Consider the following 23,579-nt stretch of genomic DNA (forward strand, 5'->3'; position numbering starts at 1 on the left):
GTGTCCTGTAGCCGTCTTTTGAACAACTCCTTCTTATCAAAATCCTCAGTTCCCAGGACTCTGGGTCAGGCCAGCTCTTGGAGCAGCTAAAGAGAAAGGAGTGTTAGTGAGCTCCAGGGAAGAGCAAAGTCCTGCCTGGGCAGAAGCTAAGCTGCAGGGGGTTGGCGGTAAATGGGAGGAGGTCATTGACCAAAAGAGTGGGGTCAAGGGGCCCTGGCCACACCCAGCAACATGTGTCACTGGAGTCTGACCAGGTGGGTACCACTATGATCTTGGAGATGTCTCTGTTGGCAGAAAGCCCTCCTTGTAAGAGGATGCCGGGAGTGGTTCAGTGAGGTGGGGAGAGCATCCCTGAGGTTCAGGCTTTAGAATTTAGAAATGGAGCTTGGGACAGGAGAAAGTGCAAGCTGTGAGTTCTACACTTCAGACTAGGAAAGTCCTGCTGAACATTCTGGAGGTTCGAAGCTCTCTAGACTATGCAGGATTGAAGACATTCCTTATGGAGCAAGATCAGTGGCTTCAGTTCCAATGTTAGGTAATTCAAACTTGTGGCATTTACTCCTTAGTGAGAAAGACATTTCAGAGGAGGACGCATCATCACGCCAGTGGCCTAAAGGAGCTTTTCCCTCTCTACCTCCGGTCCCTCCCAGCGACTGGGTCCAAACTGTGACAGTACTAAAAGGGGGTGGGGTGCAGCTGACTGGAAGCCAAGCAGATGGCCCTGAGGAGCTCAGAACATGATCCAACTGCCTGAGGGACAACAGGGGCTCTGCCAAAACATTTGCATATTTGACGACAGATCCAATCCCATTACAACTAGTTGCAAGAGGTATGAGAGTCCTCTTCTGGGACTGGCATTGCATTGCATCCCAAATCTGCTTACCACCTGGTAGGAAGATTTTCATTATTCAAAACTCTCTCTTAAGATGGGGTTTGTTATAAAGACCCAGCCTGTTTGGGAAGTCTGCTTGGATCCATCTGGAGCTAAAGGCAGGAACTAATCCACAATGCAATGAAGAGATGGGCTGGCCCAAGGGCAGGTCGGGGCTGCAGCTGGTCTCGGGAGGCAACTCTGTTCCTCTCCTGGGGGTGGACGGTGGCAAACACAGATGACACAGCCCTTCCTTCATGCTCCCATGTCACCAGGTGAAATGCAACCTCTCTCTCTCCAGAGAAGTAGCCCACGCCCAGAACTGACCTCATGGTTTGTGAATTCTGGAGCACATGTGAGAAATTCAGGGAAACTTATTTGACTGCTCCAAGAAGGTCATTTAGACATCAGGGGGAAGAAGGAGTGTGCTCTGGTGTCTGCCTCAGGGAGGACCCTCCTCGCTTACCAGAGTTGCCTCTTACTGCATCAGGAGGCACCCAGCACCTGTTACAGCATGGGCAAAGTGGGATGGGCCCAGCTTTGTAGCCCAACTCCACTGCTTATCTTTGACTGCATCCCAGGTTTTAAAAATGATTTCAGATTACCCAGTATTTTGCATTACATACCATTGTCAACCTCCTTCAATGCAGGTAATAAAAATGGGACACGATGAGATTTATTTCTTCCCAAATGGGCAAACTGTGACAGGAGCGCCTGGTGAGAATAGGGCCTTTGAAGCGGCCCCCGCCTGACTGCTTTGCCTCCAACCCCAGACCTGGTTCTGAAGGTACAAGAGAAAGCCTGTGTCCTCTCCAGACAGGAAAGTAGAGAGAGCACCACTGTGCTATTTTAAGCAACTGTGCCCAATTCTGGGCTGGCTCAGATGCCCAGAACTTGCTCCTAGCCAGAGCTGCCCCTGGGAGAACTCCAGGAAGCTGATGGGGCTCTGTTCCAATCATCTAGGGGGTTTCTCGCCATTCAGAGGAAAGAGTTTTCAGTGGAATAGAGGACCCAGAAATGAAGCATTAACAAACATCCCTTACTTTTTCTGGTAGAGAAAAGAGTGTTTCTGGAAAGTCCAACTTCAACATGTTGTTTAAATCTCTAACTGCAGAGGAAGTTAGTTAATTCTACAGAGGAAGACTCTTCACCACCTCAATCTCTTGGCCACTGCTCTACTCTGAGTGACAGTGATTGAGACAGAGTGACAGAGCCTGCCCAGGATGGCAGAAGGTCAACTGACTCAGTTCCAAAAGCAGCAGGCTGACTTCCAGCATCATCCGGGTAGGGAGAGAGGGGCCCTGGCGGTGATGCTGATGGCTGTCCAGTCTCAGCTCAGCGAGCATCTTATCTTGTTCTTGACATCCCTGCGCCTCCCCTTGCCAATGCTGTTAGTCCTGTCCTGACTGCTGAGGCCACTCTGAGGTCCTGGGCAGACCACACTGTCCTCCCCAGCCCAGCCAGTTGGCAGGACCGAGGAGACACTGCAGACAAACCAACTTTCTCCTCTAAGGGGTCTCCCTGGGCTTGGGTCAGGAATGAGAAAGCCAGGGACAAGGGAGCAAGCAGAGTGAAGCCAGGTCACCCTGCCAGTAACGCGAGGGGCTTGCTGCAGGTGTTAGGCAACCCTGCTGGCTACCACCTTTGGCAGCCCAGCACCAACGCAGATCAGTGCGTGGGGACACTGCAGAGGCAGGAGGCGGTGATTAGAGGGAGGCAGAATGGAGTTCCAAGACAGAACAGAGAGAGGGAAAAGAAGAAAGAACAAGAAAGAGGGAGGAGAAATAAAGAAGGAAGTGAAAAAGAAAAAGGAAGAAAATGAAAAGGTGAAAGAAAGAAAGAAAGAAAGAAAGAAAGAAAGAAAGAAAGAAAGAGAGAAAGAAAGAAAAAAACCATGAGAAGGGGAAGAAAAAAGGAAGCTGCTTCCTTTTGGATCCACCTCTGTGCCATGGTGAAAATGGAGCATGGGGCTGTGTCAGCTCTCAGGACCACCTGCCTCCATCATCAGCAGGGACGGGGAGGAAGAAACAGAATGCTAATGGTCACACCCCCTACCTGTCCAGAATGAGAAGTGATGTCGCCTGAACCTCTCCTGACCCACATCCACCCGGGGAGCCATTGTCCACCACCTCTGCAGGGGCTCCAGGAAGCCAGGGTCAGCCTATTTTCTCTGACCTTTGCAAACTGCCAGCACCCACATGGTGATCTCTACTGGCCTCCCCAACCATCCTCACTGTCCAGAGCATCAAAAACAACACCCACAGCATCAGCTAGACTAAGGTCTATTCTTTGGGGGGCTCCTTTATGGAAGACGTGTTACAAATCCATGGTGTACAGCAACATAGAGAACTTCCAACGTCCTGAGTGGGCTGAGACTTTGCAGCAAAAGCTCTAGGCTGCTTTGTCCTTGCCAAGAAGAACATTTTTGACTAAGCTTCTCTCTCTCCTCAAGGGAGAGCCACCAACGCTATAATGGGTCAGGAAATGCTGATTTGCCTTTGTACCAGTCAAACAGAATCAGGGAATATAAATGAAAACAAATAAAACGAAAACATAAGCCTGCAACTTACAAACATAGCAATTCCATATGGTTCAGCATATACGTATTACAGAATCAAATACAATTTATTTTGGTGTCTCCACTAATTTTCATATTTTCTGCTATGGGTTTCTTGTAGAAATAAAGATACCCAAGCAATGAGAAGAAATAAAAGAAATAATCAAGCTGGGTTCGGAGAGGGGTTCTAGATGACCACTGGAAGCAGTGGTTCTCAGACTCTGGGGTGCACTTGAACTACCTGGAGGGCTCATAAAGAATAAAGAGGCTCAGGGCTGTTGAGGTGCAATAGTCTGGTTCTGGGTACGCTGCCAAGTTCTAAGGTGATTCTGATTCCTACCAGAATTTAAGAAGAATTGACTTAGAGTAGGACCAAGTTTAACTCAAGGTTTCACAATCAAGAGAGATCATTTAAGAGCAGCTGAAGTGGCTCAGGCACCATGAGCTGGAAGGATTTCTAAGTCAGCCTCAAGGACAAGTCTTCCCCTAGACTCAGGTACCTAGGGCTGGGTGGGGTCAGTGGGCTTCTTTCCCTGGCCCCCAGCCCCTGGGCAGGGGCCTGCACTTACTGGTGAGGACCTTGAGGGTGAAAGGGTTCTTCTGTTGGATGGTGTGGGTGAAGTGGAAGCGGGCGTTGCAGCTGTAGTCGGTCTGCATGTCCTGCAGCATCACGTTGGAGAAGTACAGGTCTCCATTATGGCCCTGAGAGACACGTTTGTCTTGGGTGATGGGCTCCATGGCTATAAGAAAACAGAGGTACAGCAGCAGGTTAGTAGTAATAACAGTAATCATCACCACCGCAGTCCTGGCGACAGAACACTTTACAGAGGGTCAGGTGGCGACCAGGAGCTTGACATCACTGGGTCTAGTCCTCTCAACTCTGAAGTATGGCTTATTCCCATTTTACAGATCAGAAAGCAGAGGATGTAATACGTTCAGCATTTCAAAGGCAGAGAGGAGAGCAGGAGTTTAGACGTAGACCTGTCTGCCCACCATGTCCATGCTCTGTGGCCACACTTTTCTCTCTCCTATTCACGCCACAAAAGATCTCACTGGCTGTGGGGCCAGCAGAAGGAACACAAGCCTTCAGGTGTTCCCCAAGGCTCAAATTCTTAAGCTAGCAGTGAGAGCACTTTGAGGCCAGGGACCATGATCTGTTCATCTTATGCCCCAGCACCTGTCTTAGGACTCGGCATATAGGAGGCACTCAACTGTCTGCTGAATTAAATGAAATTGAACTTGGCCTTGCTGTATTTAGTAAAAATGTAATCATCAATTGTAATGTATACCTTTGTTTTTTATCCCTAAGAAGAAAGCACTACTGTGGCACCAAGATGGCTGAATAGGAACAGCTCCAGCCTCCAGCTCCCAGTGTGAGTGACACAGAAGATGGGTGATTTCTGCATTTCCAACTGAGGTACCGGGTTCATCTCACGGGGGTGTGTCGGACAGAGGGTGCAGCCCAACGAGCGAGAGCTGAAGCAGGGCGAGGCATCGCCTCACCCGGGAAGCGCAAGGGGGAAGGGAATTCCCTTTCCTAGCCAAGGGAAACTGTGACACACAACACCTGGAAAATTGGGTCACTCCCACCCTAATACTGTGCTTTACCAAGGGTCTTAGCAAACGGCACACCAGGAGATTATATATCCCACACCTGACTCGGAGGGTCCCATGCCCACAGAGCCTCTCTCATTGCTAGGACAGTAGTCTGAGATCTAACTGCAAGGCAGCAGTGAGGCTGGGGGAGGGGTGCCCACCATTGCTGATGCTTAAGCAGGTAAACAAAGTGGCCGGGAAGCTCGAACTGGGTGGAAGCCTGCCTCTGTAGACTCCACCTCTGGGGACAGGGCATAGCCAAACAAAAGGAAGCAGAAACCTCTGCAGATGTGAATGTCCCTGTCTGACAGCTTTGAAGAGAGCAGTGGTTCTCCCAGCATGGAGTTAGAGATCTGAGAATGGACAGACTGCCTGCTCAAGTGGGTCCCTGACCCACAAGTAGCCTAACTGGGAGACATCCCCCACTAGGGGCAGACTGACACCTCACACCTCACACGGCTGGGTACACTTCTGAGACGAAGCTTCCAGAGGAATGATCAGACAGCAACATTTGCTGTTCAGCAATATTCACTCTTCTGCAGCCTCCACTGCTGATACCCAGGCAAACAGGGTCTGGAGTGGACCTCAAGCAAACTCCAACAGATCTGCAGCTGAGGGTCCTGACTGTTAGAAGGAAAACTAACAAACAGAAAGGAAATCCACACCAAAACCCCATCTCTACGTCACCATCATCAAAGACCAAAGGTAGATAAAACCACAAAGATGGGGAAAAAGCAGTGCAGAAAAGCTGAAAATTCTAAAAATCAGAGCACCTCTCCCCATCCAAAGGAATGCAGCTCCTCGCCAGCAACGGAACAAAGCTGGATGGAAAATGACTTTGACGAGTTGAGAGAAGAAGGCTTCAGACGATCAAACTTCTCTGAGTTAAAGGAGGAAGTACAAACCCAGCGCAAAGAAACTAAAAACCTTGAAAAAAGATTTGACGAATGGCTAACTAGAATAACCAATGTAGAGAAGTCCTTAAATGACCTGATAGAGATGAAAACCATGACACGAGAACTACGTGACAAATGCACAAGCTTCAGTAACCGATTCAATCAACTGGAAGAAAGGGTATCAATGATTGAAGATCAAATGAATGAAATGAAGTGAGAAGAGAAGTTTAGAGAAAAAAGAGTAAAAAGAAATGAACAAAGCCTCCAAGAAATATGGGACTATGTGAAAAGACCAAATCTACATCTGATTGGTGTACCTGAAAGTGATGGGGAGAATGGAACCAAGTTGGAAAACACTCTGTAGGATATTAGTCAGGAGAACTTCCCCAACCTAGCAAGGCAGGCCAACATTCAAATTCAGGAAATACAGAGAACACCACAAAGATACTCCTCGAGAAGAGCAACTTCAAGACACATAATTGTCAGATTCACCAAAGTTCAAATGAAGGAAAAAATGTTAAGGGCAGCCAGAGAGAAAGGTCGGGTTACCCACAAAGGGAAGCCCATCAGACTAACAGTGGATCTCTCGGCAGAAATTCTGCAAGCCAGAAGAGAGTGGGGGTCAATATTCAACATTCTTAAAGAAAAGAATTTTCAACCCAGAATTTCATATCCAGCCAAACTAAGCTTCATAAGTGAAGGAGAAATAAAATCCTTTACAGACAAGCAAATGCTGAGAGATTTTGTCACCACCAGGCCTGCCTTACAAGAGCTCCTGAAGGAAGCACTAAACAGGGAAAGGAACAACCAGTACCAGCCATTGCAAAAACATGCCAAAACGTAAAGCCCATCAATGTTAGGAAGAAACTGCACCAACTAACAAGCAAAATAACCAGTTAACATCATAATGACAGGATCAAGTTCACACATAACAATATTAACCTTAAATGTAAACGGGCTAAATGCTCCAATTAAAAGACACAGACTGGCAAATTGGATAAAGAGTCAAGACCCATTAGTGTGCTGTATTCAGGAGACCCATCTCACATGCAGAGACATACATAGGTCCAAAATAAAGGGTTGGAGGAAGATCTACCAAGCAAATGGAAAACAAAAAAAGGCAGGGGTTGTGATCCTAGCCTCTGATAAAACAGACTTTAAACCAACAAAGATCAAAAGAGACAAAGAAGGCCATTACATAACGGTAAAGGGATCAATTCAACAAGAAGAGCTAACTATCCTAAATATATATGCACCCAATACAGGAGCACCCAGATTCATAAGGTAAGTCCTTAGAGACTTACAAAGAGACTTAGACTCCCACACAATAATAATGGGAGACTTTAACACCCCACTGTCAACATTAGACAGATCAACAGACAGAAAGTTAACAAGGATATCCAGGAATTGAACTCAACTCTGCACCAAGCAGACTTAATAGACAGCTACAGAACTCTCCACCCCAAATCAACATTCTTCTCAGCACCACATTGCACTTATTCCAAAACTGACCACATAGTTGGAAGTAAAGCACTCCTCAGCAAAGGTAAAAGAACAGAAATTATAACAAACTGTCTCTCAGACCACAGAGCAATCAAACTAGAACTCAGGATTAAGAAACTCAATCAAAACCACTCAACTACATGGAAACAGAACAACCTGCTCCTGAATGACTACTGGGTACATAATGAAATGAAGGCAGAAATAAAGATGTTATTTGAAACCAATGAGAACAAAGATACAACATACTAGAATCTCTGGGACACATTTAAAGCAATGTGTAGAGAGAAATTTATAGCACCAAATGCCCACAAGAGAAAGCAGGAAAGATCTAAAATTGACACCCTAACATCACAATTAAAAGAACTAGAGAAGCAAGAGCAAACGCATTCAAAAGCTAGCAGAAGGCAAGAAATAACTAAGTTCAGAGCAGAACTGAAGGAGATAGAGACACAAAAAACCCTTCAAAAAAATCAGTGAATCCAGTAGCTGGTTTTTTGAAAAAATCAACAAAATTGATAGACCGTTAGCAAGACTGATAAAGAAGAAAAGGAAAAGGAATCAAATAGACGCAATAAAAAATGATAAAGGGGATATCACCACTGACCCCACAGAAATACAAACTACCATCAGAGACTACTATAAACACCTCTATGCAAATAAACTAGAAAACCTAGAAGAAATGGATAAATTCCTGGACACATACACTCTCCCAAGACTAAACCAGGAAGAAGTTGAATCCTTGAATAGACCAATAACAGGCTCTGAAATTGAGGCAATAATTAATAGCCTACCAACCAAAAAAAGTTCAGGACCAGACGGATTCACAGCCGAATTCTACCAGAGGTACAAGGAGGAGCTGGTACCATTTCTTCTGAAACTATTCCAATCAGTGGAAAAAGAAGGAATCCTTCCTAACTCATTTTATGAGCCAACATCATCCCGATACCAAAGCCTGGCAGAGACATAACAAAAAAAGAGAACTTTAGACAAATATCCCTGATGAACATCGATACAAAAATCCTCAATAAAATACTGGCAAACCGAATCCAGCAGCACATCAAAAAGCTTATCCACCGTGATCAAGTGGGCCTCATCCCTGGGATGCAAGGCTGGTTCAACATATGCAAATCAATAAATGTAATCCAGCATATAAACAGAACAAAAGACAAAAACCATGTGATTATCTCAATAGATGCAGAAAAGGCCTTTGACAAAATTCAACAGCCCTTCATGCTAAAAACTCTGAATAAATTCGGTATTGATGGAACGTATCTCAAAATAATAAGAGCTATTTATGACAAACCCACAGCCAATATCATACTGAACAGACAAAAACTGGAAGCATTCCCCTTGAAAACTGGCACAAGACAGGGATGCCCTCTCTCACCATTCCTGTTCAACGTAGTGTTGGAAGTTCTGGCTAGGGCAATCAGGCAAGAGAAAGAAATAAAGGGTATTCAATTAGGAAAAGAGGAAGACAGATTGTCCCTGTTTGCAGATGACATGATTGTATATTTAGAAAACCCCATCATCTCAGCCCAAAAATCTCCTTAAGCTGATAAGCAACTTCAGCAAAGTCTCAGGATACAAAATCAAGTGCAAAAATCACAAGCATTCTTATACACCAATAACAGATAAACAGAGAGCCAATTCATGAATGAACTCCCATTTACAATTGCTTCAAAGAGAATAAAATACCTAGGAATCCAACTTACAAGGGATGTGAAGGACCTCTTCAAGGAAAACTACAAAGCACTGCTCAATGAAATAAAAGAGGACACAAACAAATGGAAGAATATTCCATGCTCATGGATAGGAAGAATCAATATCATGAAAATGGCCATGCTGCCCAAGGTAATTTATAGATTCAATGCCATCCCCACTAAGATACCAATGACTTTCTTCACAGAATTGGAAAAAAAACTACTTTAAAGTTCATATGGAACCAAAAAAGAGCCCACATTGCCAAGACAATCCCAAGCCAAAAGAACAAAGCTGTAGGCATCATGCTACCTGACTTCAAACTATACTACAAGGCTATGGTAACCAAAACAGCATGGTACTGGTACCAAAACAGAGATACAGACCAACGGAACAGAACAGAGCCCTCAGAAATAATACCACACATCTACAACCATCTGATCTTTGACAAACCTGACAAAAACAAGAAATGGGGAAAGGATTCCCTATTTAATAAATGGTGCTGGGAAAATTGTCTAGCCATAATTAGAAAGCTGAAACTGGATCCCTTCCTTACACCTTATACAAAAATTAATTCAAGGTGAATTAGAGACTTAAATGTTAGACCTAAAACCATAAAAACCCTAGAAGAAAACCTAGGCAATACCATTCAGGACGTAGGCATGGGCAAGGACTTGATGTCTAAAACACCAAAAGCAATGGCAACAAAAGTCAAATTTGACAAACAGGATCTAATTAAACTAAAGAGCTTCTGCACAGCAAAAGAAACTACCATCAGAGTGAACAGGCAACCTACAGAATGGGAGAACATTTCTGCAATCTACTCATCTGACAAAGGGCTAATATCCAGAACCTACAAAGAACTCAAACAAATTTACAAGAAAAAAACAAACAATCCCATCAAAAAGTGGGCGAAGGATATGAAGAGACACTTTTCAAAAGAAGACAATTTTTTTTTTTTTTTTTTTTTGAGACGGAGTCTGGCTCTGTCACCCAGGCTGGAGTGCAGTGGCCGGATCTCTGCTCACCGCAAGCTCCGCCTCCTGGGTTCATGCCATTCTCCTGCCTCAGCCTCCGGAGTAGCTGGGACTACAGGCACCCGCCACCTCGCCCGGCTAGTTTTTTGTACTTTTTAGTAGAGACGGGGTTTCACCGTGTTAGCCAGGATGGTCTCGATCTCCTGACCTCGTGATCCACCCGTCTCGGCCTCCCAAAGTGCTGGGATTACAGGCTTGAGCCACCGCGCCCGGCAAAAGAAGACATTTATGCAGCCAACAGACACATGAAAAAATGCTCATCATCACCAGCCATCAGAGAAATGCAAACCAAAACCACAATGAGATACCATCTCACACCAGTTAGAATAGCGATCATTAAAAAGTCAGGAAACAACAGGTGCTGGAGAGGATGTGGAGAAATAGGAACACTTTTACACTGTTGGTGGGACTGTAAACTAATTCAACCATTGTGGAAGAGAGTGTGGCGATTCCTCAAGGATCTAGAACTAGAAATACCATTTGACCCAGCCATTCCATTACATTCCAAAGGATTATAAATCATGCTGCTATAAAGACACGTGCACACGTATGTTTATTGCAGCACTATTCACAATAGCAAAGACATGGAACCAACACAAATGTCCATCAATGACAGACTGGATTAAGAAAATGTGGCACATATACACCATAGAATACTATGCAGCCATAAAAAAGGATGAGTTCATGTCCTTTGTAGAGACATGGATGCAGCTGGAAACCATCATTCTCAGCCAACTATCGCAAGAACAGAAAACCAAACACTGCATGTTCTCACTCATAGGTGGGAATTGAACAATGAGAACACCTGGACACAGGAAGGGGAATATCACACACCGGGGTCTATTGTGGGGTTGGGGGAGTGGGGAGGGATAGCATTAGGAGATATACCTAATGTAAATGATGAGTTAATGGGTGCAGCACACCAACATGGCACATATATACATATGTAACAAACCTGCATGTTGTGCACATGTACCCTAGAACATAAAGTGTAATAATAAAAAAAAGGTTCATACAAAAAAAAAAAGAAAGCACTACTGATTATAACTGTAAGATATATACTAATCAACGATGTACGTCATCAGTTTTAAGAGGCCTTTCAATTTTAGAGGTGTTAAAATATGAAAATGTCTGATTAATGATATCATTGGAATGGCTGAAAATGTTGACTATATTTTCTTTTTTTTTTTTTCAAGTGCTATATCTGATGTAAACCCAAAAGACCAGGTTTCCAGGCTGTTAGGTTTGTTAGAATATACCTAAAGCTGACTACTCACAGCTCTCTCCTTTCTATCCCCACAATTGTTTTTTAAGTCACCATTTCTTAAAGCACAAGGTTAACGAAGCCACCTTCCCCACAATGGGCTGGTCAGCTCTTCTAACCATTCCTGATTTACTGTAGGCCTACTATGTGCCAGGCACTGTGCTAGGTGCTGGTGAAAGATGAGCAAGACTGTTACCGCTCTCAAATAACTTCCAGTTTAGTAGAAGGGGCAGCAGATAAATAAACAATTGCAATGCACCATGGTGAGCAGAACACACCAGTTAGAAGGGGATGAACTGCAGAAACGAACCCAGTGCATTCTAGGGGGTCCTAAGCTGGGCCTTAAAGGCTGCATATCTTATACCAGCAGAAAAGACAGAGGAGCTGAGGTTTCTAAGGAGCTGGAAGAGTGTGTGCTAAAGGCTAAGAGTACACAGTCCACTCAGTGATGTAGGGCGATAAGGTGGGAGAAGGGCTGCAGAGGCAGAGGGCCAGATCTGGAATGGGACTGGGTGCCAGGGAAAGGGATTCTGGACCATTATTTTGAGGTGATGGAGGAGCCAATGAAGGGCTTTAAGCAGATGAATGAAACTATCAATTAACTATCACATTTTTAGAAAGACCAGGGAGGCCTGTGTGGATAATTCTTATTACCCAGGGAAAAAACTGATGGTGGCTGGGGCAGGGGGGATGTCAGTGAGGACAGAAAGAAGACAAGGGTCTAAGATCTACTTGGGAGGCAGAGTAAACACCATTTGGTGGTGAATGTGATGTGGGAGAGATGAGAGAGGGGAGGTTGAACTGTGAATTAACAAATGAGGCCAGCAGCCTGTGGCCAGGCAGCCTTCCCCACAAATGTGCACTGTGATGGGGGAGGAGAGAGACAGTGATTGAGTACAGAGCCATCGTCAACCTGCAAAACAAATTACAATGCTGCCTCATCAACAGGGCAGCCTCTTTTCAAAGTAGGCTGCTAAGAATTCAGGGATGGATAGAAGGATGGATGACTGGCAGGTAGGCAGGTGGGGATATAGGTTGATGGATGGCTGGATAGATGGGAAAGAAGGGATGGAAGGAGGGGGAGAGGGGGCAAACAGGTAGGCAGAAAGAGGGAGGACAGGAAGCCAGAAAGACACACAGAGAGATAACAGCTTTCTATTTACCTTGATTAATGCTTCTCCTTTTATTTAAATTGAAAACATGGGAAGAAACTGAGGTCTGGAAAGGTTGAATGAGCCTCAGTCGAAAATTGAGCCAGAACAATCACTGAAAGATGTTACTCTGTCCCTGCTCCAGATACCCTATCTCCCCATCACTCCTTTATGAAAGGTTTCAATTCCCCATTCACCCTTCCTCCTACCAGAAGAGCGAATCAGAGTAAATCCAGACCGGCCAATAATTGAAAGAGGTGGTTTGGTATCAACCGCTTTCAACTGGCCAATTGGAAAAACCATTTCTCATCTTCTCCCCTAATCCCTTCTGTCTTACTCTTCATTTTCAATATCATATTACCAAGTGCATACTGTGTGTCTGGCCCTGTTCTAAGCACTTTGGACATATTGACTCATTTATTCTTATAATAATCCTATTAGATAAGCACTATGATTAGCTCTGTTTTTTCCCAGAAGAGGAAACCGAGGCCCAGAGATGTAAGCAATTTGCTCAAGATCACACAGCAGCCAGGCTAGAAAACAAGCCCCAGCAGCCTCTCTCTGCAGAGCCTGTGTTCTCAGCCTGGTTGCCACATTGCATCTGCTTCTCACAAATCAAGGTCTTCTAGCTTGGGTAAGCCCTTCCTCATTTAACACACCCACCCCATTCCCTAAGGTTAAAATATAAACACCACACCAGGCCCCCAAGACTCACAGCTGCTCATCCAGAAGATGACCGGGGATGGAAGTCCAGGCGGGGGGTTGCACTGGAGCGTCAAAGGAGCGCCCTCTTGGACTACGACAGGGTCTAGGTTTTCCTTGGGCCACAGAGGAGATTCTGGAGAGAAGTGGACAGAGAGGACAAAGTGAGGGTGATGGCTGGGTCCAGGGCAAGGAGCAGGGTCAGAGGCAGGCATGCAAGGAGGAGAAACAGAAAGGGCACCTGGATAAGGAGGGAGCAAGAGAGAGGGACAGGGCACGTAAGCCTACTCGAGGGACTGCCCTTGAGAGGCAGGAGAAGGGAGGCATCTTCAAAGGCTTCCCTCCTTTCCCCTCTCCTGTGCCCACAGTGGCCAGTGAAATTGTTGCAGACAACAACTTCAAAAGGAAGCTTTGGGAGCTTCCTTTCCAAGGAATCGTTCTGAGCTGGGGAAGATGCATAGAGAACACCAAGGCATCTGCAGGCCAAGGGCAAGTGCGGCCCTTCTGGAATGGCCTTCCACATCCCCCACTCTCCATTTACCCAGGAGCAGGGCATTTCAGCCCTGCCCCATGCTACTCACTAGACACCTGCAGGCGGATCCTATTGGACAGGGCTGTGCCAAATTTGTTGCGGGCGAAGCACTGATATTCCCCCTCATATTCCTCTGGCCGCCCGCCACTGCGGAAGTCAATCACCAGGGTCCCAGACCTCCTCCTCATGGACACCCGGGGGTCCTTGGCAATGTTGAAGAATCTGCTGTTTCGTGTCCAGTGGAAGCTGTGGAGAGTGGGGAGCAGGGGCAACCAAGACGAATGGGGTGGGCTCTGGGGTCCAGGCAGATCTCAGATCCCTAGTTCCTGGCTCAGTACCAAAATTCCCTCTCGCAGCCCCATCGTGGCACCCCTATACCAACAGGTACCAGCCTGGCCGAGCAGAAGAACCATCTGGAGAGCTCAATAAAAAGCAAAGTCCCAGGTCCCACTCAGGTGACTCTCCAGGGCAGGGGCCTGGCGTTAGTATTTCTACTCAGCTAAGACTGGGACTCGTGGCTCTAAGTGTTAGATACTCAAGTAGCTACTCGGGGGTTATGTTAAACACATCATCGAGGAGAGATTTTCATTTCTAGAATCTAGAGTCTGCTGCTTCTTCCACTCCAGGACATTTCCAGCTTCCTACTAGGAAGGCAAACTTAAATTCATACTCCACCCAACCTAAACACATCAGGGAGCTGGCCCTGCTCCTCCTACCGCCTTAATTTTACAATCCATTCTAAAGCCAAAGTGAAATGGCTTAGGTTATTTGTGCCCTGCTCAGTGAGTATAGATTACATAGCAGTGACCACGCCCTGTAGCCCAAGAGTGGCAGCTTTTAAAGAAATGGCAGCCTAGTAGAACTGAGCCCCTGCTGAAGAGCACTAGAATGGCCCCCTCTGCTCGTCCTGGGAGCTGCAGCCAGGGCCTCACATCCTCTGATGCCCACGATCTAACTTGTAAAAGAAGCAGGGAAAGCAGGAGCAGCTGGAACAGCAGGGGCTGCTCAGTGCCACAGGATCATTGTCCCTGCAAAGGAACCATGGGGGAAAAAAACCAAACCTCAGAAGCAAGCAAGGTTACCACTACCCTGACTGACCCTTCAGGGTGACTCACATGGCCAGTGAGGGAGTCCCTGCTGGTTCCCAGGCTCCCAGCTCTGGGTTCCAGACTGTCTTGTGTGAACCCAGGGGGGCCAGAATAAAGCTGCTGCATACCTGGCAGCCTCTGCTTGGCCTCATGTTTCCTGCTGACAGACACACCCTAGACGGGGTCCTGTCACATCTGGGTCTGAATCTTGCATGAGGCTCCTGAAGGGCTCAGTCTGTGGATGCTACTTTGAGGATGGGGATGGGGGCGGATAATAACGTCTGCCATGTCTCCAATGCTTATCATTTAATAGAAATGAATCTGGCCTTGGGGGATCAGAAGCGTGAGTTTAAATCTGAGCTCTGCCCCTTTCAAGCTGGGTAACCTTGGACCTCTGCACCTCTGTTTCCCCTCCTCTTCATAAGGGCATTTGTCCTTCCCCAGAGCACTGTTAGGTGGTCGAACAAGACAATGTGAGTAACAGAACCTAACCCAGAGCCCGGACACACACAACAGGCTTTTAATTCATGTCTGTTGTCATCTTATTTGGTCTTAATGAGCACATAAACAGGTAGAAGTAAGCTCAGAATGAAAGACTTGAGTTGGCTTGGAAGAGGAACTTCCTATAAGCTAAATGTGGAGCAGAGTGGAGGAAAGAATGTTAAACAGAAACTCAGAAAACTGAATATCCAGTCCTGGCTTTTGGTGTGAACTCAAGCCACTTGTTTTCTGGTCTCCAGTTTCCTTATAGGTAAAATTTCCTGGTACCTCACTTGTGCCTTCCACCTAGTAGGTGCCTAATGGAAAGTTTTTGGAATGGATGAGTCTAATTTTCTAGCTGCCTCATTTGTCTTAGTTATCATCAGTCCCAGAAGCAAGCGGGTGGTTTCAATGCATTCTTTTTCCCCTCCACTCACCTGGGGGCAGGGTTCCCTTTTGCTTCACACTCAATCAGGATGTTATCACGGGGGTCCACAATGTGATCCTTCACTGACTGCTTGGTGATGGTCGGTGGCTGCGTCACTGCAACAGTGCACAGGGAGCACGGTCAGGGCTGCAGGGACCTCCCTGGGGTCCAGCTTGGGGAACAGCTGAGATGAAGAGCTTCAGAAGCCACACATGCAAGCAGGCAAGTGGGTGGGGTGCGGGGGGGGCGGTGAACAGGGCCCCATTCTAGAGACCCAGCTCCTTAAATGGTGCCACAGGAAAGAAGGTGGGTGTCAAATATTAAGCAGAAGAAGAATCCCTTTAAAAAGATCCCATAGGCAGCTGGGCACGGTGGCTCACGCCTGTAATCCCAGCACTTTGGGAGGCCGAAGCGGGTGGATCACGAGATCAGGAGATCAAGACCATCCTGGCTAACACAGTGAAACCCCGTCTCTACTAAAAAATACAAAAAATTAGCCAGGTGTGGTGGAGTGTGCCTGTAGTCCCAGCTACTCGGGAGGCTGAGGTAGGAGAATGGTATGAACCCAGGGGGTGGAGCTGGCAGTGAGCTGAGATTGTGCCACTGTACTCCAGCCTGGACAACAGAGCAAGACTCTGTCTCAAACAAACAAACAAACAAACAAAAACCCATAGGCCAGGCACGGTGGCTCACACCTGTAATCCCAGCACTTTGGGAGGCTGAGGTGGGTGGATTGTCTGAGGTCGGGAGTTTAAGACCAGTCTGGCCAACATGGTAAAACCCCATCTCTACTAAAAGTACTAAAAAAAAAAATTAGCTGGGCATGGTGGTGAGCACCTGTAACCCCAGCTACTCGGGAGGCTGAGGCAGGAGAATCACTTGAATCCACGAGGCTGAGACTGCAGTGAGCCCAGATTGCGAAACTGCACTCCAGCCTGGGCAACAGAGCAAGACTCCGTTTAAAAAAAAAAAAAAATTCCATAGCATCCTAAGGAGAAACTGAAGGCCAGGTTTTTAGTTTACTCATCCTTACATTACAATGCTTAGCACGACATACAGCGCACAATAGTTTTTGATAAATGTCTGTTGAATGAATAAAGGAAGAAAAAGCAGCTAGATTTTCAGAACTTAGGGGTCATGGAGGTTCTGAGCCCCGGAGGCTTAACAAATGGCCAAACTATGGTGAGGCTAGGGCAGAGAGGGCCTTCAGTCCCCAAGAACTTCCCAGATCCTCCCCATCTAGGTCCCAAGTGCCAGCCGTCTACCCTGGGGTCCTGTGCCAGCCACTGGAGGATGGGGAAACAGCTGTGGTGCACATGAGCTTCCATCCAATGACCCTCTTCTTACCACATGCCCCTCTGTTCTTCCCAGCAAGAGAGTGCTGCAGGCAAGCCTCCTTCCTTCCTGCTCAGTAAGAGACCCCACTACAGGGCTCTGGTGTGAAGAGGCCCCAGCAGAAGTCCCAGCAGGCCACTAATCCCCAGGTATTGCCTCACGCTTCATTCCTCCCTCCCACCTCCCAGAGGCACAGGCACAGAGAGCCACGCAGGGCACTTACGCTCATTCTGAATGCTTGCTGTTAGTTCCGACGGGTTAGCATTGGAGAAGGAGAAAAGAAGAACATCGTTATGCACACAACCGCCCAGGCGTCCTCACGCCCCAGCACACAGGGAGTGGGCGGGCTGCACCCGGGGAGGGCGCTGAGCACAGGGCTGTCTCCTCCTGGCTGCAGAGCTCAGTGTAAGAACCAAGCAGGGTTGGGGAACGGACCCAGTGAGTGCCTTATGGAGAAGATGACGCCTCCCTTGGGTGACCAAAACCACAGAGTTGGGCAGAAAGACTGGCTCTGATCAAAGGACAGTGTCACCAGGAAGTCCACATGTCCCAAGGTGACAATGCTGCTTGAAAGAGGCCTTGAAGGTATTTCCCTCCATCTGATGCCACTGAGGGAAGTGGATTCCTCAGCCGACAGTGAACAGGAGAGGCTGAGGGCAAGACAGGTGCCAGGAAGGAGTGGATTGGAACCACTGCTGCAGGGCAAAACTCCAAGGTCTCACTTCTCCCATAACACCTTCTCTCCTTGGCATCTCCTCCTTTGCCATCCTATGGAAGACTCTAGAGACAAATGCCCCTTTCATGGTACATTGCCCTATAGAAATCATGCTTCTCAATGGGAGGCTCCAGGGATGAAGCAGAGTCTACGGCTCCTTTCTGTGCTTTTCACAAAGAACATAAGGAGGCAGGCGGCACAAATCTCCCCCAGCTCCTACCTGAAGTATGCATGTGCTCGTATAGGTGTGCTCCTGTGCAGGTGGGTGTATGTATCTGAGGTCTGGGCTTCTCAAATTTTAACATGCATATGCATCACCGGGGGCTGGTTAAAATGCAGGTTCTGATTCAGTTGGGCTGGGGTGGGGCCTGGGACTCTGCCCTTCTGACCAGTGCTCGGGCAACGCCACGCTGGTGGTGTGTGAACCATACTCCGGATAGGAAGGTTTTAGATGGTGTGCTTTTTGTGGGGACAAGGTCTTGGTTAAAATGTGCAGAAAAGAGAACATGTGTTGCTGCGACTTTAAAATGTCTTCTCCTGATGATTATATCAGAAAGTAACATGACATTCTCATTTCATGCAGGTGCAGACTATTGTACTGTTCTTGCAGGCTGACTTTTTCAGAGTGAGGGCTCTCTGTGGGGAGTTGCGAGCTGCCAGCATCAGGGCAAAGTCATGGTGACCTTGAAGCCTTCCTACCTGACTTGAGTGAGACGTGACGAGGATTCTGGGGGCTTAGCGAGGGCAGCCTGGAGAGGCCAGAGTTAAGCTCAGAACAAGAGGTGCAGGAAGAACCACAGCAGGAGAGGGAAGAGAGACCCCAGAGGAAGGGCAGAGTGTGGCAGGACAAGGGCCCTGCTGTACGTGCTGTGCATGAAGGAAAGTCTTGAGACGAAGACTCATGAAAAGATCCAAAATAATTATTTCATGTGACCTCCGGAGGACTGAAGAGACATTTGCTTCACCATTTGCCCAGGGCTGCCCGGGCAGGAGACAAAGGAATGAAAAGTCCAGGGGGAAAGCAAAAATCTACGGCTTCTGAACACATGCTCCCTGGAGCTCGTCTCTGGCATCTTCACCCATATATGATATTCTTGCCAGGGCCCCAAGAAAGGTAACTCTAGAAGGATGAATGACAGTTGGCTTGGGAGGGGAGAAGCGGCCATTCTTAGGAGAGGCAGGGCTGTCACTGGGACCCACTCCCCTTGGCCCTTAGCCCAGGCCCTTGGCTTCTTCATTCAGGACATCTTTGGGGTCTTGCCCTGGGTAGCAAGCCTGACAAGGGACCTCCTTTGCCTATTCAAGACTTCAAGCCTCTCTTATAGAATCAAAGGCTGACTCAATGGAAAGAGCTCTAGACATTGTCCAGGGAATCTCCAGATCCAAGGAAGAAGTCTCTTGGCTAAGATCATACAGGAATTTTGCTGCAGAGCTAGAATGAGAACCAGCTCTCCCAGTGCCTGGTCCAGTGTTTTGTTTTGTTTTTTTTAAACAAATCCATCCTTGGCCAGAGAGGTGAGCAAGCCAGCTGGGGCCTCAGGACTCTGCTCTCCTTGACATTCTGGAGAAGGGTGAGTGAGAGGGGAGACTGTGGGTGCTGGAGACTCTCCAGGCAGCAAGAGCTGGTTGGATGCTGTCCCCAGCCCCCATACTATCAGGCCAGGGGCCTCTGGAGAATCTACTTGACTAAAGGGATGGCATCTGCAGCCACCACTGTGCTACTAAGGAATTTCTTACAGGGACAGAATCGACCCAGAAGACAAGCTGTGACAGGGAGAAGACAGGGGGGACAGCTTGTCTAGGGATGAGGGTGACCAAGTTCTCACCCAGTGTCACACCACTCGCCTTCTATGGGGCAGTGGAAAGTGAATTCCACAGCTGTTCCAGCTCAGCTCTGTGGGGACTGAGGCAGATGCCTGCTCGGTCCGCGAGGTTTCTTTACTCATGTGCCTCTTTTCTTTCCCTGGCTCTGACACCTACGACCTCTGGCACCCATCCCTCAGGAGATGGGGCATGTGAGTGCGTGTGACTGAGGTGTATGTGAGTGGGAGTGAATGTGCAGGAGTGTGAGCACATATGGGTATGTGAGGGCATGTGAGTGTGCATGAGTGTGAGCATGTGAGGATATACGAGGGCGTGCGTGTGAGTGGGTGTGTGGGTGTGCATGAGTGGGCAGGTGTGAGCGTGGTGTGAGTGTATGTGTGAATGTGCATGTATGTGTGAGAGTGCATGTGAGCTGAGGCCATCCTGCAGCGTTATTTGTGATGGAGGTGGGGGGTAATTGTTTCTGCCACTCCTGGGAGGAAAATGCTGTCCCCTGATGCAGGGCCAGGGACAGAAGAGCCAGCAGACTCACTTTTTGGCAAACTCACTCTGGTTGATGAGGCGACCCTTGGCTTTTTTCAAAGGTCATACTGTTCTCCTTGGGGCTGGACAGGGAGGGAAGGAGGGAGGCAGGGGATGGGTGGGAGGGGTGCGTGTGACTCTGCTGGCACAGCAGTGGGAGCTGGAGGCTGGGCCTTCAATGAGGGATTGTGCAGCGGTCCGGGGCTCTGCTCCAGGAGGCTGCGGCACCCAGCCTCTCCAGAATAGAAGCAGTGCCTCTGCCTTCGAGACACAGATAATGTCCGCTGAAGGGACAAACGAGTAGAAGGAACACCTGGCAGGGCAAGAACGTTAAGAAAGCCTGATCTTCCTTCAGCCCAGGTCTGGATGGAGAGTGGGCTCAGCTCAGCACACATAGGAGGTCTGTGGTGCTGGACCCAGTGAGATGGAGAGGCCCGCTGAGGACAGCCTCTTCCCAGGGCAGCCGGGGCCTCTCTGAAGGGCTTGCCTGCTGTTTTGCATTCAGCTTCTTTTTTCTGTTTGTTTGTTTTTGAGGAATAAAAAGTCTTTATGGGCTCAGACCAGAAGCCCATGGATCTTGAGGACCTCTGTGGACTTGTGATTTTCTTCTCCATGTTCTTTTGGGCCTGTTTCCGTTGCTGTTTCTTCTGGTAGTGGATCTTGGCCTTTTCTCTCTTCTTTTCCTCCAGGGTGGCTGTCACTGCCTGGTACTTCCAGCCAACCTCATGAGACAGGTACCCCAGGCAGGCAAACTTTCTCGTGGGCTTCAGATGCTCAGCCTTTAGGGCAGCAGAGACCACCATCCACTTTTTCGTGTCGGGGCAGTGGGATTCCATCAAACACCATGAGGTGGTCCAGGGTGGCCTGACCTCGGTTGGTCTTGTGGGGTAGTATGCCCCATAGGGTCTGTCAAAAAAGGCGGCTGGGGGCCTGGGAATGGTGGGGGCCTCGGGAAGGGTTGGTGCTCATCCACTTGCAGAGGAAGGCCAGATACTTTAACTTGTTTCCATTGAAATTGCCAGAAATGCCAATGCCCTTGCAGGGCATGACCACCACCTTCCAGCCCAGCAGTACAGGAGGCCCAGGGGATGGCCTCAGCCATAGAGTGCCAGGACCTGCCCCCTCATCCCCTGTCATCTTCGGTGGTCAGCTTGGAAAGTGGGTTCAGTTTCTGCAGACTCTTTTTGGACATGTTGCCAGGGTCATTGGACCTGCAGCAACCACGGAGGTGTCACGTGTGTGGGGCACGCTCCAGGCAGCCTGGGTCTCCTGCCCCGACACAGCCAGGGCACCTGGAATGGCATTGCAGAAGGACTTCCCTGTCCATCAGATGGCGCTGTGGTCCTATCGCGGCTCTGTCGCTTCCTTGTCTCTAACCCGCAGGCTAAGGATAACACCTATGTTGAGGGTTAGCTGCCAGAACCACGTGCGATGAGGCACATGTGGCACTTAGCTCTCTCCCTGGTGCATGACGCCTGCGATTCCAGTGGTTTCTAAGGAGAAGGACTCAGAGGAGGCAGGTGGGGGTGGGACATATCAGGTCCCAAATTTGGGGGTCAAGAGACTCAGGTTATTTTTTGATTCCACCACCCATTTGCTATGTGACTCTAAGCTAGTAAAGGCTTGAGTTTCCGGGAACACAACACGGGGTGGGGGTCATCCCAGGGACACTGGAATGGGGAGATGGTGGGAGATCAGGACACTCTCAGCTCTACCCTACAGGTGGGGCTTTAGAGAGCCTGACTCCTTGGGGTGTCTGCTGTGTCTCCATTTCCTTAGAGCTTTGGAATTCCGGATTCTTAAGAGAGACACCAAAGCCATCTATTTATAGGCTCACCTTGCAGGGACCCCTCACCCACTGACCCTGGGGGATCAAAGCAGCAGGTGAGTGAGTGAGGAGAAGCGGCAGAAGAGAAAGGAGCCTTCATCACTTCCTTGATAACCCAATTTCCTCTGCACACCCTGCCACCAGGGACTTGGCCTTACCAGGCTCCTTATTAGACTGTCTGCCTGGGACTGTTAATGAGAAACTCTCCTCGAGCCAGCCGCACAGACAGTTACCATGGGAACAGGTCCTTTCACAACTCTCCTCTCCTCCCTCCCTGTGCACCTGCACACGTGTGTGGGCATGCATACACACGCTCACATACATGCAAGTCCACATACCTGGGGGTATTGGGAGGGCAGCAGGGGCTTTGCCCATCTTACCTCCGGGTCTGACTTAGAGTTACTACTGGTGTTCTATCATCCGAAGTGTCCCCTCCTCTGGGGCAGCTATTATTGGTGAAGTAGGATGCCCAGAGGGCTAAGATACCTCCAACTCTTCTCCAAACTACGCTAACTCCAGGACCAGGGGATCTGGCTTTGGAAAGCTCAGGGAGGACTTCTTGGAGTTTGTGTTACTCTCCTGCCCCCCTCCCCAGACATCTGTTAACTGGAGAGAGCCCAAGCCAGTGTTGGTGTCATGTGGGTCCCCTCTGTTCCTTGACATAAGGAACAGGGGTCAGAGATGGCGTGCTCACATTTTAGTCTGGGGATGCTAAGACAGTTTGCCGGAAGTGTCCGAGTTGTGGTAAAGGTGGCACACACCTAACGGCAGGGCCGAGGAGCTTGGCTGCCAATAAATGGGCCATTGATGAATGCAGCAACAGATATGGTTGGTGGAGACATGGCCGTTAGATTTGCATTTTAAGCCCCTTACTTTATGATTCTGATGCTCAAATAATGCCCCCTCCATGAGAAACAGAATGACAGCGATTTTACTTTGTATTTTACTGCGGGAAAGTTGAAAACAATGAGAAGGAATCCATGCCTGGTTCTCCCGTGTGGCATGATAATGGGGCTCTATTTTAATGTCTCCTTTAGCCATATCTTTTGCAAAGATAATTCTGCTCCAAGCCCTTCCCAGGCCTGTGTCCTCCTGATTCCTCCAGCCAAGAGGGCCCAAAGGGTGTGGATTTGAATATATCAGACATTAGAAAGGCAAGTAAGAACTGTTCCACCATACTTGACCCTGGAAACTGCTTTTCCGGGCAAGTCAAGACCACAGAGGACCTGGAGAGGTGAGCAGAGGGAAAAACCCAAGTGGCACTCAGAATCCCAAACTCCGCCACCTCTGGTCCCACTCAGCTGGCTCCAGGCGCCCCAAGCATCAGCTCAGCCATAGCCCTGAGAAACTGGCTCTGCAACATACAGTCTCAAACTTTCAAACATGAGCCCGTGTCAGTTCTTTGGAGAGAAACCCAGCTCTGAATCTCAGAATCCACTGCTTCCCCTCTCCTCAACCTTCTTTGAACGATCTGAACTTTCCTCTGACCATCCCTCCCCTCCCACCGCTCTGCCCAAAATCAGGAGAAAAAGAGAAGAGGATGGGGCAGG

General features: G+C 48.3%; 1 protein-coding gene and 1 pseudogene across 21 annotated transcripts in view; both read right to left on the reverse strand.

The window, feature by feature from the left end:
• The window catches only part of NFASC (neurofascin), a 201,247-nt gene that overhangs the window by 60,290 nt on the left and 117,378 nt on the right, over positions 1-23,579 (reverse strand). For 13 of the 21 annotated variants that reach the window (XR_012091204.1, XM_073011570.1, XM_007988770.3 and 10 more), the window contains 5 exons: positions 17,364-17,381; positions 15,816-15,921; positions 13,860-14,056; positions 13,292-13,414; positions 3,998-4,168 (listed from right to left, as the gene is read on the reverse strand). Coding sequence is in view for 20 of the 21 variants with exons in the window: in XM_073011570.1 (XP_072867671.1) it covers positions 3,998-4,168; positions 13,292-13,414; positions 13,860-14,056; positions 15,816-15,921; positions 17,364-17,381 (615 nt within the window). In the remaining variant the exon portion in view is untranslated. The remainder of the gene's footprint in view (positions 1-3,997; positions 4,169-13,291; positions 13,415-13,859; positions 14,057-15,815; positions 15,922-17,363; positions 17,382-23,579) is intronic. The other 8 variants (XM_073011569.1, XM_007988786.3, XM_007988788.3 and 5 more) reach the window with 1 other exon arrangement.
• Positions 17,388-23,573, reverse strand: LOC103230242 (large ribosomal subunit protein uL13 pseudogene; annotated as a pseudogene).

The sequence above is a fragment of the Chlorocebus sabaeus genome, chromosome 25 (genome assembly GCF_047675955.1).
Source record: "Chlorocebus sabaeus isolate Y175 chromosome 25, mChlSab1.0.hap1, whole genome shotgun sequence".
In the NCBI taxonomy this organism is placed as follows: domain Eukaryota; kingdom Metazoa; phylum Chordata; class Mammalia; order Primates; family Cercopithecidae; genus Chlorocebus; species Chlorocebus sabaeus.